The sequence below is a fragment of the Drosophila sulfurigaster genome, chromosome X (genome assembly GCF_023558435.1).
Source record: "Drosophila sulfurigaster albostrigata strain 15112-1811.04 chromosome X, ASM2355843v2, whole genome shotgun sequence".
Classification (NCBI taxonomy): Eukaryota; Metazoa; Arthropoda; class Insecta; order Diptera; family Drosophilidae; genus Drosophila; species Drosophila sulfurigaster.
In genome coordinates this window covers 27,086,300-27,102,275 of record NC_084885.1, presented here as the reverse complement: position 1 = coordinate 27,102,275, position 15,976 = coordinate 27,086,300, and the positions used below count along the sequence as shown (strand labels likewise).

The following is a 15,976-nucleotide window of genomic DNA, read 5'->3' as shown; positions in this document are numbered from 1 at the left end:
CCTTTAAATCTTTACATAATCGATTTTGATTTTTGGCTAATTATTCTCAGATCACTTCCATCTGTGCTTAGCAAACTCTGAATTTGAGCTAGGCACATAATATTAGAAAGTGTTCTTTTTACTTATATAAGTATAAGATTTCCTCAAATCTATCCAAATTTATTTCAAACTTTAATTGGACAATTATCTCATTTATATTTAATCGGACAAATATTTAATGATTCTTGACAAATTATATTATTTTTTATATTGAACAGCTTAAATGAGCAGACCAAGTATCTTCCAAATTGGCTACCCTTTTATTTTTGTTTTAATTTCTATCGGATCTTAAGTTATCTAACGTAGATTAGGAAATTTCACTAAATTTTCAATTTTGAATCCCTTTTAATCTTTACACGATCAATCTTGCTTACGATCTCTTCAATAATACCAATCATAACTTGGTAACTTATTAATTGATGAAGAACTTACCATCACAATTCGCAGTACCAATTCAATGATGATTTGGATCCGGTGAATATGATGGAATTTTGTTATGAGATGGCAGCAAGATATTTTGTTTTAAATCAGGATAGCAGAAGGTTTATAGTTATGTGTATTGATGATGATTTTTTATTATTTCTAGCAGCTGGAGCTGAGACTGCTTTTTGTTGTAGTTTGTTTTGTTGATAATGTTGATGTGGTTGTGTCTTGGGTGAATGTTGTTTGTATGTTGATGTTGTTTGTTGGTTTTGCTCGTGTTATTGGCAAAAAAAATTATATAATTATGTATATATAGAGCATGTTGGGTAGCCTTAAACTATACTGCCGAAGGAAGGAAATAAGAGTTTTGCCGTGCGCACAACTGACTAAAAAAGAGGTAAACTCCCTCAGCATTTGCTTTTTTTCCGTTTAGCCATTGCGTATGCCCAGCGCCTGCTCCAACTCGGCGCGCTTCTGATTAACCTTGGTGAAGAAGTAGCGCGACACCGCCTCATGTGTCCACGGCTGATAATAGAACTCGGCACGTCGCTCCTCCTCGGGATTGCCAACCACATCGGTCATAAGCTGTGAAAAAAAAAAACACACACACACAAAATTATCAATTCGAAGCATTCAATAAAGACAATCTTAATAGTTACTTTCAAATCCCTAGTCTGACTGATGATCCAGCGATGGATAAACATTTGCGGATCCTTGGCAAAGCTGAGAAAGAATTCGCGGTTCGTTTTCATCTGATTAATGGTATCCACCGTCTCGTGTATCTTCATATCAAGACCCTGAATCTCCTGTTGACTCGCCGTGCTCGACAGAAAGTTGCTCATTTGTGTCTTCAACGTATCATCGACCTCCACATCGATGTCATAGCACGCCGTTTGTTTATTCTCCGCCCCACTCTCGATGAAATGATTGATAACAATCGGATCCGGGGGATGCAACAGCGGATTGAGTCTCTGTGGTATCTCGGCGAACTTCATGCGCTGACAACTGAAGATCTGCTCCAAATACTTGTCACAATTGATGTACTCGCGTTCATGTGCATCCTGCAGCTTGTGCGTCTTAATATATTGCCACAGCGCCGATATAATCACCGGTCGTGTTTGCGTATGCACGCCCAGCAATCGGGCGAGTCGTGGATCCAGTTTAAACTGCAATGGCTGATAATCCAGCAGCAGCAAGATGGTGCAACGCACATTGCGATCACCGGGTCGCTTCACCTGAAATCCATCCGTCTCCTGTGTGGTCAGCGTGCGATGCCATTCAACTAGATGATTATCGGGCCCATACAACTCTTTGTCCAACTCGATGACCAGCGACTTGAAGAACGACGAAAACTTGCGCTTCCCCTTTGTATTGGGATCCCCCTTGCCATCCTCCAGCAGACGTCCCTCCACACGCAATTCCCACGAGGCGACGGCGCCCTCATCGCCATCATTGCTGGGCTCCTTGCTCGGATAGAATGTATTCGAAATGAAAATGCGCAGTTTGCGTTTCTGTTTCATCGGACGCTTCAGTGCCTCCTGTATATCGAGACGTTTGCGCATTATCGTCGCATCCAACTTGCGTTCGAATGTCAACAGATCCATATAGGCTTGCGACTCTGGAACCAAGTCCCGCACCTTTTGTGGCAATATTTTGTCAGCCAGCTTCTTCTTCTTCTTGGCGCCTGGCACAAAGTCGCCCGCTTTATTGGGGCCACCGCCGGCAGCGCTATTGAGGCCGCTGCGCGCTTCGGCAGAACGTTTGCTGCCACCGCCGCCGCCTCCACCGCCGGCGCCTGCAGAGCCACTGCCGCGCAGTCCGCTTTGGAAGGTGGGCTGCGAGGCGCGCTGCAGTAGCGAGGGGCCGGGACCAACGGGTGCGGCAGCACTGCCCGGCACTGGTTGCGTTGTGTTCGGATGCAGCGGAAAGCCGCGAGGCTGCCAAATACACACACATTTACACCATATATTAAATGGTCATACAGTTACAGTTATAGTTACTTACCGGGAAAGTGGCGCCGGTGCCTGGCGGATAGGGACGCATGCCGGGGGCTTGTGGCGGTGGCTGGTAGCGCGATTGCACTGGCGCTTGGCCCGGCGCAAAGCGTTGCGACATTCTTACACTTTGTTTTGCCGAAAACCTTTACCCGTTTATTTTCACGCACACACTTTTCTTCGCGAATTTATTAGAACGCTGCGTCACAAAAAAACGCGAACCGTCTCCGTAAAATGGCGTCGACACTGTGACCGTATTCTTCAATTTGGCGAAAATATACGCACTTGACGCGGCGCGAAAAATACCGAAGACGCTAACGCAAAACGGAGCAAGCGTCAAACGATAGCATATTCAATGAATTTAGTATGTTGTTGGCTCGCGAAGCAGCTATTGCTTTTATTTTTGGTTTACCACATAACAGTCAATAAATTAGCAATGATTCAAAATAAAAATATTACAACGAGTGCTAGCAACTGAGCGCAGCGTAAAATAAAACGAACTCAATTCGATAACAACTCGACAATAAACGATAACAAATCGATAACACAATCAGTTGCTTTGTAGCAAGCGGTCACATTAAACGACGTGACAAACATAAATAAAAAACGCTTTGCTTTTCACAACACGCAGCCAAACATTTGAATTATTTGCTCTAATTGTGTGAATTAAACTACAACGCCATCGCCATGAACGACGAGGAGTGGCCTTCACTATTGGACGATCTGGAAAACAAACGCCCTGACGCCCTGGCCGAAATACTCTACGAGCTGAACACACAATCAGCATCGCCGCCAATTCTCGAAACATTGCTTCAATCACAGACTATTCACGATTGCGCAAAAGTTGGCGAGGATAACGCAAACCTGGCCATAGATATTGTGCGCGGCGCTCTTTTAGATCTTGAGCCCAGTGTACATGATGTCAACTTCCCTGAGCTGGTGAGCAAAGCGGTGAAGCATCCCAATCCCGCAATGCGTAGCATTGTTTTGAGTTATGTGCTTAACCAGATCAGCTTGGAGGGTGAGAGAAAGCCCCCGTCCAACAAGCTGATACTTATGGTGCTTGATGAGCTTCAGCAGAAGGAGACTACATCGAGTGACGAAGTCAGGCAAATCCTCGCTATTGAGCGATTGTATTGGCCCAAAGAGAGCGAGGTGTTGGATGGACTGGTGAATCTGTTAAAACAGAACGAAGTGGTCCGTTGTCGTGTCTACGAACTGGGCGTCCAATTGGCCAGAGAGAGTCCGCACTGTCTTAGCATCGTTGAGTTCATATTGGATGCGGCGGTTGCCGAAGTGTCCAGCGATGATGTGCTCCTAGTGTCTAGTGTTATGGAGATTTTGGTGCCATTGGCCGAGCAGAATCACGGCCTAAGCTATATGGAAAGTCGTGGTGTGCTCGAGATAATTAGCAAGCAAGTGGAGAACTATCGCGACAGTCCGCTCGCCAATCTTATGCTGCCCGGCATCATGAAATTCTTTGGCAAAGTGGCTGCAGTGCAGCCGCAAAAGGTCATCCAGGGCTATCCAGACATGTTGAGCTGCCTATTCCAGTTGCTGTTGAGCGAAGAGAATCCCATGCTGCCCATTGCCATGGACACCTTGGCCAATCTCTTGTGTACGCCGCAGGGCAAGACATTGATGCAGTCGCAACTGCAGCCGGTGCTCGCAAAAGTGTTCGGCGCCTACGGAGAGTATTTGCAGCGTTTGCCGCCGCCACTCAAGATTCGTTTGCTCGAATCCCTGGAATATATCTTCATCCCAGACAACAATCCCAGCAATGAGCTAATGTAAGTTTGAAATGTCTTCAGTCTTATAAAATTGTTCTTCTGTCAGTTCGTTTGTTTGGCTAGCGTGATCAAAATAACTTGTTGGCCACGCTCCCAGAGTTTCCAATCTTTTCAATATTGTTTTTTTAAATCAGCCACGCGCCTCTGCAAAATGCAAATATTGTTTATTGAACTTCAGCTTAAAAGTACTTTTAAAGTATTTCACTTAGTCCAAATTATTGCTATGTTTGAATATTATTTTATAGGCTCCATCTGTTTAGGCGGCTGTATCCCAGAAACTGTTTAAAAGCTATAGGTACGAAACTTTTATATACTTCCTATACTTTCTGGTATCCATAGGGTAGAAGCTTATAATGACTGTGCACCTCCAGAAAATCTATGTAACTGGCAAAAGGAAGCATTTCCGTGCCTACAAAGTATATATTATCTATTCACATAATTTAGAATACTTTTCTTACTTTTTTTTTCCTTAAATGAGCATTGCTCTAAAAATATCTATCTAAAATTTAACAGCTAAACTAATGCGTTTTCGTGATTTTGTTGTAGTTCCATGCTGGGCGGCTGGTATGAAATCATCGCTGGTGGCCAGCAGATCGATCATCTGATGAAGCTACTCAATACGCCATTCGCCGATCTGCAACTCATCGCCTTGGCCTTTCTGAAAACGATTTGTCACTACGATTGGGGCGTCAAGGCGGTGCAACAGACAGCGGGCGCCATTGAGTTTCTGCTGTCGCGTCAACAGCTGGACAGAGGAGTCAAGTTAATCAAGTGGCTGGTGGTGGAGCAGCTTTCACTGAGCGCAGAGCTCTCGCCAAGTGATATTGTCCGTTGCACCGCCTACGTTAAGGAGGGAGCAGAATATATGCCCACTGAAGTCAATATCGCCACCGAGGGTAGCAATTAGCATTTTACTATAAGGAATGACGGCATTTAGCTGATAAGCTTTTATTTTTTCTGGTTATTTGTTATTATTACATTACAAATAAAATTAACGATTTATAGATCACATCACAGTCACACACCTTCAGCACGCACTACAGATAGCTCATGTGTCGATGGGACATGTGTTTGCGTCCCGATCCGCCACCAAAGCCGCCAATGCCACCGCCACCTCCTCCAGCGCCGCCTCCCATATGGGCCAGACTCACACTCAGGCCGGACTCGTAAGCGGTTTGGGTCTGGGAACGCGTCTCATTGTTGCCCAACGAGCAGCTGGGCAACGTGTGGCAATAGCGACGCAACTGCTGTTTAAATGCCGCCGTTGTCAGCGTATAGAGAACTGGATTGAGTGCCGAATTTACGGGCAGTACCAACACTGCCAGCCAGGCATACAAATCGGGCGATATAACACAACCTAGAAGAGTGCGGCATGAGTGAGTAAAAGAAGGAGAAAGAGATAGAGACGTAAGACAAGAACTCACCGGATAGAGCAGCAATCTTGACCACTATGATGGGCAGCCAACAGGCGCAATCGGTGGTCACAATGATGGCGAAGCTGCAAGGATGAAATATTTTGCATTTAATAAAAGTTTGTAACTCTCATCTTGCAACTCACCGTGTTGCCACGACGCTCTCGCGTCCGCTGTGCGTGCTACGCATGCCACCGCCAGAGTCACGTATCGCTTGCAACATGCGAACATACGAGAACAGAATGAATACCAGCGACATCGTGTTGATGCAGATGAACAGCAGCGCCGAGTACTCCCAACCCTGTAAAGATACAACACATTAAATACTATTTAGTATTTATAGTATTTTACATTTATTTAGTTGTCATTACTCTCAGTAATTAACCTTTTTTATTTATATACAATTTCGTAGCAATGTTACATTTAAATGAGGTGGACTATCAATTGTTATTATTGTTATACCCGCTACACAGAGAAGCTAGATTATCGGTCAATACAATAATAATTATAGTATTTATGATTTCAGAGAATTTGGTTGCGATCGGATAAAACTTGTAGAAGTCATTAATGAAATGACTTTGTATGGGGTATTTACTAAAGGTTTAAGTTGCTTAGGCTGACAATTTGGTATATTCTACTCTCTATGGTATATTTTATATGCAGTACACTCGAGCTTTCTTACTTTTTATGTTTGTATTCTTAATTACAACATAATATTAAATGTAATTAAATTTCGGAATAAACTCTTAATTTGGCAGATTTTTATATATGTTTTTTTTTATGTTGTTGTCATTATAACTGTATATAGGTAATTCTCTGAGGGATGTGACCATCTTTACAGTGACAAAAAAAAAAAACAAGAAAGCTACAGTCGAGTGTACTCGACTGTGAGATACCCGCTACCCATTTTGAAAAAAAAATGGTTCACTTGGTTCAAGGGGTATTTTATTGCAATTACCTTGGCGTATGGATCGTGTATGTGGAGTGAGAGGCAGACACCGTTGTTCCCATAAAAATGTTCGCCAAAATAATCGTTGGGCATCAATGGAGCGGCAGCCAGGATAAAACTCATGCCCCAAACGAGCAGCAGACGCAGTACAATGCTGCAAGTAACAGTAACGGTAAATGCAAATGTTAAACAAGCCTTCTGATTGCTAAAGTGAGGTTAGGTTTCATAAAGTGAGGTTATGATCATAAGAGAAAATATCGTAAAGCCTAATAGTTGTAATATTAGATGTCATTTAATTGTAATTTGTTTCTTCTCAAGCAAACATAGCGCTTCAGCTTACCGAAACTTCTCAGTATCTCGTGGCTTTAAAGGTCGCGTCACAGACATCAAACGATCCCAAGTGACGAGTGTAAGCAGCAGCGTCGACGACTGGCAACTGAACGTGCTCAGAAAGCCTAAAGAAGCAAAAAACAAAGGGAAGGGGAAGGGTTGACATTGAAATGAAGCGAGAGTGTGGGGAGTGCGGCTTACCCGCGAAGGCGCAAAGTCCGCTGTGACGCCAGGACTCCTCGTGTCGAATGTACTGGCCACGAAAGTTGATGTCTGCACATGCGATTAGCGTCAGGTAGATGCCCATGAGGAAGTCACTGGCCGCCAGGTGGCGCAAGTAAAGCGAATGCTCGACATTGCTACGCGACTTGTAGAAATAGCGACCCAGCAGCACCAGCAAATTGCCCACCACGGCAATGGAGGCCATGACCCAGACACTGAAAAAGCGGCAAAGCAAATAAAATCAGAGGAAGAGAAAGTAAAGGGGAGTGTGTTTGTGTGTTTGTGCGAAAGGAGCAAAAGAGCTAGACAACAGAGATGAAAACTAGAATATTTATAAGATAACTTGCCAGTGCAACCGTCAACGTTGCTTGAGATTTTATTTGAAATACGGCTAAAATATATCTTACAACTAAAACTGGTTCGGATCTTCGCTTGATAGACGTGCTATGCTACGGTTTGGGTCTGCGCTAAGCACTGATTGAAATACGTGATAAAGCAAGGTTTGTGTCTTAAGTTTAGAAGTAAAAGAAAATTAACTAAAGAACTAGACACAGAAGTGAAAACTATTCTAGCCTGAATCCTAAACAACTTGAATATTAATTAAATGAGTTAGTTAAGTTAGATTCATTATGAAATACGGCTAAAATATATCTTACAACTAAAACTGGTTTGGATCTTCGCTAAATTCTCCCTGATAGATGTACTATGCTACGGTTTGGGTCTGCGCTAAGCACTGGTGGAAATATGTGATAAGGTATGTCGTAAATTATGACATTTTAATATAAAATAAAAATACAAGTGTTCTAGAATGAATAATTAATTTAATTTAGAGTTGACAATTGATTATTCAATTCCCTTTGAATCTTTTTTATAGTAGCATAAAGTTCATGGATCTTTAGATATACTTTCCAATTATATTATACATTTATATATACAATTTATATATCAAGTTTGTAGCAGTTAAAACATATCGCAATAATAATAATATTTGAGTGCAAATGTTTGGGTAATTCAAACAATACTATTCTTTTATGAAGCCAGTAAGTTTGCTCAGCCGAAATCTAGCAGGGAATTAACTAAATTGTCAGCACTGCTTAGACAATGGCGCACTGTATGCACATGGAATGCCAATTGCCATAAATTCGGGCAATTAAAGCAAATTTAAGTAGCTGCCCCAACACCAAACCAAGTCTTGCCACAGGGAAACACTTTGCGCCCACTTGCTGCTCTTTCTACGGCAATTGGCAAGTTGGTGCCTCCCTTTGAGACTTGCTATGGCCAATTAGGTGCAAACAAAAGCCAAGCCTTTGTGTGAGGCACGTGAGTGGGTGTGTGTGTGTGTGTGTGCGAGCGTGTGTGGCATACAATTGTCAACTGGTTGGGCGCCTCATTATTGCAGCCACTGTGTGAGTGTAGTGAAATTATGATTCAGTTGCCACGAACGCACGGCGCAGTCCAACAATTGTCGCTGCTTCCCTCGCAACTTGGCACTCGGCACTCGGCACTCGCTACTCACCCCACCTTTCACTCACCACCACACTCTACACACTGCTCGCTCTAGGGGTGATGATTGCTTGGGCAAGTCATAGAGGCCTCTGCAAGTGTGCGAACTATAATTTATAAGCGCCTTCAAATGTGTGTTGTCCTTGTCTCTGTCTCTGTCTGTGTGTGTGTGTTACAATCTATTAATTTGCTTTACGCGCATTTCCTTCTACTTACGAAATGTAAATATGAAAATAAACACGTACTCAACTCCCCCGCTGCAACTACAAGCACAAAATACTCAGACTCGCTTCCCATATTGGTCGAAGGTCGACCAAGTTACAAATTACGAGCATGATTCTACTTATGGCACCTTCATTGTGGCTTTAACTTGCTGCAGGCAGCTTAAACTAAGCAGCCAAACTGTTTACCACATTTGAATGCAGACTAGGGGATTAAATAGCAGCTGAATTTGACATTTTACTTTTTATCAGCTATCAATTTAAGGTAAAACTTTGAAGACACTCTAAATTATCTGCTTCTAGAACTTCGTTTAAATGGCTTGAGGATAAAAAATAAAAATTACTTGCTTTTTTAAAAAAAGGAGCTTAAAGTTGTTTCTTAAATTGCGTTCATATTAACTTTAAGAGCTTTTAAAACCAATAAGAGTGAAAGAACAACTTTACTATTTTTTTTAACAGTCTTTGAAAAAATCAAATAGTTTTAAGTTTATTAATAACGTGTGGTTCATATGCATTAAACAACTTAAAAATCTTTTAATATAAAGCTTAACTGAAACACGCTAGCTAAAATTAAAACGTTTTATCTTTATAACCTTGAAGTTGTGAAAATATTACATTTGAGCTTTGAAACTTAATTGATGACTGTGCTTTAAGTTGATTGAATATTTTTGCTTTATTTAATTGAATTTCAAAACCTGATTAACTTTTAAAGATTAGTTAAAAAGGCGATAGAAAGTGAAATAATTTTAATTCAACAACTTTAAGCTGTTTGATAAGAATTTAAAGCAACTTGAAGAGGTTTTATTTTTAGGTTTTAGCAGCTTTAAGTTGATTTATTATTTGTGCTTTATACAAATTTTGAACAACTTTTAAAGATTAGTTAAAAAATGTACTTCCATCAATTTAAATTCAACAACTTTAAGCTGTTTCATAGGAATTTAAAGAATTTCACTTACTTTACGCAAACAATTTGCACAGCGAAATAAGCAGAAACCGTAAAGCTTTCACACTGCAAAAAAAACTTTCAGCACAAAGCTGAGTTGTCATTAAAGAAAAAGCTTTTTAACAACTCTATATTTATATTAATTGTTAAAGCAACACTCGGCACATGAATAAGTAATGCCTGTGGAAGGCGTGTGTTGTCTGCCGGCAACACAAATTCTAAAAGTTGCAAAAGTTTTGATCTGCTAAAACCGTAGATACGGTGAAAGTAGACAACATAGTTTAGAACAGTGTGTGTGTTTTTATATGTACTATACATATGTGCATAAGTGATTAGAAAGCTGTTAGCAACTGCAAAAAGTTGCAGCAACTTGAAATTTGACTTGGATTTAGAGAAAAGTGGAAATTTGACTAAGCCAAAGACAAACAACAAGAACATAGGAGAGAAGAAGCTGCTGCGCAATTGCTTAAGAGTTATTCAAAACAATGGTAAAGTATTTAATTTTTATGAAAACGTCAACGAAAACACAGCATGCCGCATGCTGCATGCCACAACGTGCCTTGTAATGTTTGCTTTGGCGAATGAGTGTGAGTACACTCATACTCACACTCACACTCACGCTCAAGCACTCACATTAGACACTTGCCAAAAGGGAAGCTGGAAAAACTGAAAAGGAGCCGAAGTGCTGTAAACGGAACTCAACTGAAAGTGAAGCGAGCATGTAAATGTAATGCAAACAAACAAACAAACAACTAGGAAAAACGTAATTTTCATTTTCATTTCGCATGAAAATTCCATCGAAGGAGACGCCAACGTATGTTAGTTCAGCAGCTGCAGGGCCTCTCGTCTCTCGTCTCGTTGCTCTACGTGGCTGGCAGTCTGATAATCACTCAGTTCAGTTAGCTGACGACAAGTTCTGACTGCCTCACTGACTGACTGCCTCACTGACTGACTGACTGAGTTTCTTGAGTCTCTTGAGTTTTGTTCCGTATCTGCTGTTGCTTGTCGTTTTCTTGGCAAATGAAAATGCCAAATGGGAAATGCATTGCCAAAACTTGCAACTGCCTTAAGGTGCAGCGTGGCAAGTGCCATGCCAAAAGTGACTGGCGCCCAACGTGGGGCAGCAAATTCACCATGTTCAAAAATTGAACAACAAAATAAGACAGCCAACTTTGCTAATGCTAAATATTAGATTACCTACATATTTAATAATTAAGAAACAGCAATACTAGAATAGATTATTTAAAGTGGTAAACTTATTTATTAACATTGGCCTCAAACGTGTGGAAGCAAATGTACTAAAGCATATTGATTAAGAGTCTAACTAAATGATAGAAATATTGTGTATCCGAGTAGCTTCCTCAGTAAGCTTCGCTTCACTAGTACTCAATAATATTTTGAACTCTGCCGCAATCGAAACCTAACAAAAACTAACTCAAAAAAAAAAAAAAAAACAATCAAAATTTTAAAATTTACAATGCATTTCGAGTACGAGCGTCAAAACCAAACAAACAGCTCCACTGCCGATATTAATCCTGATCTGAATCTGAATATTGTTGAGCGTAATCGAGGCGGCGGCGTTCCATGTGTGAGTCACAATGGCTTGGTGATTGAATCGCAGTTACCAGCAGCTGCAATTACAACTGAAGCAGCAGCTGTCGAAAGAGAAAGAGCAGGATCAGGATTAGGAGCACCAGCAGCAGCAGCAGCAACTGCAGGTTCAACTCCAGCTCCACTTGGCAGCAATGATCATCAACATCAAATGCATTTGTTGGTGTTGCGCGAACGTCTTCGTCGTGCTCTTTACAACTGAACTCAACGTTGATGATGATTACAATCATTCATTCACCCTCAAGTTCAACTAAGTTTCAAGCGAAGGTTATATGTGTTTATTATTAAATTCACTGAGTATGCATAAAAATAGTAGAGCGTTGCTGACTTATATTTGCCTTAATATTTTAATTCTATAATAACAATGACTTAACTTAAGCCACAAGCTCTGAGAATCTGAAAGTTCCAGTAGCTTGATCTGATTCTGCAATTTTATATAGATTCGTTTAGTTTAATTTCACAAGAAACAACTTTTTTTTTAGATTTAAATGTTCACTGCTGAAATCTGGTTTTAGTAGTTTTTTTTTAACTGTATTTGTAGTTAATAGTATGTTGATATACCAACTTTGGTATTTTTTTATTTATGTATATTCGAATAGGTGAAGTCGTGAACTTTTTGGTTCAGTTGAGTATCACAATCTGCACTCTTAAAGTATATTTTGAAGGTCATATTATATCGATACAGACTTTGGTATATTTTAGTATTTTAATGTATGTTAATATAGTATATTCTGAAAGATAAACACATAAACTTTTTGGCTTAGTAGATTATCACGATCTGAGCTCTAAAGTATATTTTAAGGTAATATTATATCGATGCAAACTTTGGTATATTTTTGTATTTTAATGTATATAATATATTAGTATATTCTGGTTACGTTGAGTATCACAATCTGAATATAGTATATAGTATATTTTCAAGGTAATATTATATCGATACAAACTTTGGTATATTTTAGTATTTTAATGAATATAGTATATTATTATATTCATTTCTGAAAGGTAAACACATAAACTTTTTGGTTTAGTTGATTGTCACAATCTGAGCTTTAAATTATATTTTGAAGTTAATATAACCATATACCAAATACAGTCTTTGGTATACTTTAGTATGTGTACGTTATATTAATATGGTATATTCTGTCACACAATCACAATACGAGTATATTTTGAATTCTATCATATTAAAAAATGCAACATTTAATTGAATTTATAGTATAACTGAAACTCTTTCTGCTCCTGTGCACTCTCTTTTATTTAAATGCTTAGTTTATAGTCTGTTTTCGACAATTGCCTGTGGCGTGTGTGTGTGTGTGTGTGGCTCAACATTGTTGAAGTGCAGTGCAATTGATTCAATTGAGTTGTAATGAATGGCCAACTTCCGTTCCAACATCTAACGGTAATTAAGTGCAGCCCATCGGGTTTGCAAGTCACGCAATTTAAGTTCCCAACTTAGCGCGCCAATTACACATTCTTCGCAATTCGCAATTCCCAATTAACTATTTTCAAAGTGATTTTCCAAATAAGACAAGTTGACTTTTAATTGCACGCTGTTCAGCTGCTGTTCAATGTGCACTTGGTTTTCGGGGTAAACAACGAAAGTTGAAATAAGTTTTAGGGCATAGCACGAAAATTTAAATTAAGTGAGGCACGAATATATTTTGCCGACTAAAATTAGTAGTTGAATTTTGAAGTTGATGAAATTCTAACATTTTTTTTTTTATTATATTCTGTATGTTTAAAATGCAGTCAATATTGTTGCATGAACATGAACATGTTACTCATTTGTTTGAAGGTGTAACAATTTTTTGTAAAAGTCAGATATGACCAAATACTTAAAGTTGCACAGAAAAAGGAATCGTATATAAAGCTCTTTAATTAATCATTTAAAATTTAAAAAAATTATTATTTTTGATACCAGCCATATATCAAAATATACTAAAATGAAGGAAGATGTTAAAATTTAGGAAAAACAAACAAATACTTATCCATCAAATTACTTATTTGAAATATAGGAAAGCAATTGGTTGTTAATAATAAACAGTTCAATAATTTCATTAAAATTTACAATATTTGTTTAGGTAAGTGAACACGTAAAAACTAAAGTCGAATATGCCCGAAATCTATTTTTATTTTCGAATTATCTGAATATATATAAAAAATACCAAAAAATACTGAAATATATCAAGTGCTATATTTGGTATTTAGATATACCATTACATTAAAAACATACCAAATACCCACTAAAGCTAATGAGACACGCTGAAGCAGCCTTTCAATGGTAAGAAGCCCGCTATATTATTATTCTAAAAATATACCTATTTAATATACCGAAATACCATTACATTTAAAATAAATATACCAGATTGTCAACCCAAGTTAATAAGACTCGACTCAAGCAATAGATTGTAATATTTTCAACTGATGGCATACTTGAAATACTTTAATACCAAGTTATTAAATCCTGTATTTACTTAACTTATCGATATACCATTACATTCAAAATATACCAGACGACAACCAAAGTTAACAAGACTTGACTGAAGCAGTGATTTAACAATTTCTTAAATAATTTGTAAATTTTTTAACTGATGGCAACCATGAATTACTTGACTATTATAAGAAGTATTTAAATGCTGTATTAACGTAATTTAGCGGTAAGTTAAGTAATTGATTTTAGCTGGGATTAATCATTTAAGGGAGCTATGCATACAGTATTTAATCTTTGATAGCATGGTGAATGCTTGACTCCGAAATAAGTGTTGGCAGAGCAGAGTCGTAAAAGACGCAACAACAGAAACGGGAGCAACATCAATATTAAGCATAAACATAAACATAAACATAAAGAAAGGCATCGTTACTTGCAGAAGCAGCAAGGGATTAAGTTGTCCTTTCACTCCACCCTTTATGTGAGTGTGTGTGTGTGTGTGTGTGAGTGTGAGTGTTTGTGTACTTTGACTGTTTGCCACTTACCTGCCGCGCAATAGCTGATTATCGAGCAGGTGGAAGGTGCTGCTGATGCCATCGCCGCGGGGATCACAGACGCGTACATGCATCGCAGCTCGACACAAATGGAACCACGAGAAGTAGCTGCCACAGTGAGAGAAAGAGACAGAGAAAGAGACAGAGAAAGAGTAAGGGAATTGGCAATTACAAACAAGGATTTTCAGTTTGGCATTCTACTATAAACGCGGGATTTCTTCGGTACTCACATAAAGTCAAGACTGCTCAGATTTTGCAGCACTGCCGGATCGAGGGTCTTAAAGCGATTGCCAGTTAAGAGCAGCGAGCTCAAATTCTCCAGGCAGTCGAAGGCATGCAAATCGAATTTCTCAATGCGATTCTCATTCAAATGTCTAAAAACAAAAAAAGAAAACATTTCCGTCAGCGCAAAGTTCACGTTGTTTCTCTTTCGTTTTGTGTTATAGTATTTTCTCAGGCTTGCTCTTGGGCTGCTATTAACATTTCGAAGTCGCCACCTTTGGAGTAAACTTTCATCATTAAACTTGCCATCGCACGTAATGTGGCAATGAGTGTGTGCTGCTGCGTTGCTACTTCCATTTGTTGCATGCCACAGCATGCAAATCAACCTTTCCTGCTCAATATGCATTATGCCAACTTCCTTTCTATTTTTTCTGTTTTTTTTTTTTTCAACTTATTTTTTTCATCACATTTGATTAGTTTTCCGTTTTTATGTGCTCTCTAAATTTTTGCTTTTTTTTGCAAATTCTTCTGTGCAATTTTTTTTTCGATGTGAGCAGATTTAGTTTTCCGCATTCCAATCAAAACGCTGTCCCTTTTTTTCGTTGTTGTTGTTGTTGTTGTCGGGCCCATTATTGATAAATGAAATTCCTCAAGCGCACACAAACAACAGGCAAAGCAATCGCTCCCCCTTTCCCCTGCCCTGCCCCCTCTCTCGCCATTGTCTTCATTGTCCTTGGAGCAGCTTAAGCCCAACTAAATTGGAAAACTCTGAGGACACGCAGCAACGCAAGTCGCGACAGATTTTTATACGCCTATCTCGGGGTTGCGTGTGGCCCACATATTTTACGCTATACCCTGTGCTCAGTTGTCGGTGCAAGCGGCGTATACGTAATATATCATATACGCAATATTACGTATACGCCATGTTGTTATTCACAAATAAATGTGCTTTAATAAGCAAAAAAAAAAGTAAATTATTGCGTTGAAAAAATGAAAATAAATTATTGGCGGCATAAATAAATTTATTGCAGTGTCTCTTTAAAATGCGTCCGTCAGGCCGTCCGTCCGCATGCTTTTAAGTGAATGGCTCGCTCATTTTTTGAAGAATCTCAATGACACATGGCAAGTTTATAGATTTTTGCCATAGACAATACATATGATGGTATTGAGATTGTAGCATAGGTGCTTAACTCTTGCTTAAGACTTAAAATATTCTTCTAAAAAAAATAACTACGCACATTTGTTAGTTGCATTTTAAAATATTTTCACTAAAGTTTTTGGCTAACCAAATAACAACAGTTTGAAACTATACGGAAGTGTTGGATGTGATTTCAA

The 15,976-nt window shown here is 39.2% G+C and overlaps 3 protein-coding genes across 4 annotated transcripts in view; 1 reads left to right on the top strand and 2 right to left on the bottom strand.

The window, feature by feature from the left end:
- Nucleotides 1-582: 582 nt before the first annotated feature.
- Nucleotides 583-2,710, bottom strand: LOC133847090 (brahma-associated protein of 60 kDa). Its single transcript, XM_062281879.1, has 3 exons — nucleotides 2,467-2,710; nucleotides 1,122-2,399; nucleotides 583-1,047 (listed from the first exon to the last, which is right to left on the bottom strand). Exons 1-3 carry the CDS (start codon nucleotides 2,575-2,577, stop codon nucleotides 892-894), a joined length of 1,545 nt encoding a protein of 514 aa, XP_062137863.1. The 5' UTR covers nucleotides 2,578-2,710; the 3' UTR covers nucleotides 583-891.
- A 299-nt stretch (nucleotides 2,711-3,009) lies between these two features.
- On the top strand, nucleotides 3,010-5,255 carry LOC133847091 (26S proteasome non-ATPase regulatory subunit 5). Its single transcript, XM_062281880.1, has 2 exons — nucleotides 3,010-4,246; nucleotides 4,793-5,255. Exons 1-2 carry the CDS (start codon nucleotides 3,144-3,146, stop codon nucleotides 5,151-5,153), a joined length of 1,464 nt encoding a protein of 487 aa, XP_062137864.1. The 5' UTR covers nucleotides 3,010-3,143; the 3' UTR covers nucleotides 5,154-5,255.
- A 28-nt stretch (nucleotides 5,256-5,283) lies between these two features.
- The window catches only part of LOC133847087 (relaxin receptor 2), a 39,771-nt gene continuing 29,078 nt past the window's right edge, over nucleotides 5,284-15,976 (bottom strand). Inside the window, exons 11-18 of one of the 2 annotated variants that reach the window (XM_062281875.1) lie at nucleotides 14,650-14,793; nucleotides 14,411-14,527; nucleotides 7,139-7,374; nucleotides 6,948-7,062; nucleotides 6,617-6,761; nucleotides 5,805-5,959; nucleotides 5,671-5,744; nucleotides 5,284-5,603 (exon numbers count right to left, since the gene is read on the bottom strand). In XM_062281875.1, coding sequence (XP_062137859.1) covers nucleotides 5,284-5,603; nucleotides 5,671-5,744; nucleotides 5,805-5,959; nucleotides 6,617-6,761; nucleotides 6,948-7,062; nucleotides 7,139-7,374; nucleotides 14,411-14,527; nucleotides 14,650-14,793 — 1,306 coding nt within the window. The remainder of the gene's footprint in view (nucleotides 5,604-5,670; nucleotides 5,745-5,804; nucleotides 5,960-6,616; nucleotides 6,762-6,947; nucleotides 7,063-7,138; nucleotides 7,375-14,410; nucleotides 14,528-14,649; nucleotides 14,794-15,976) is intronic. The other variant, XM_062281876.1, reaches the window with a different exon arrangement.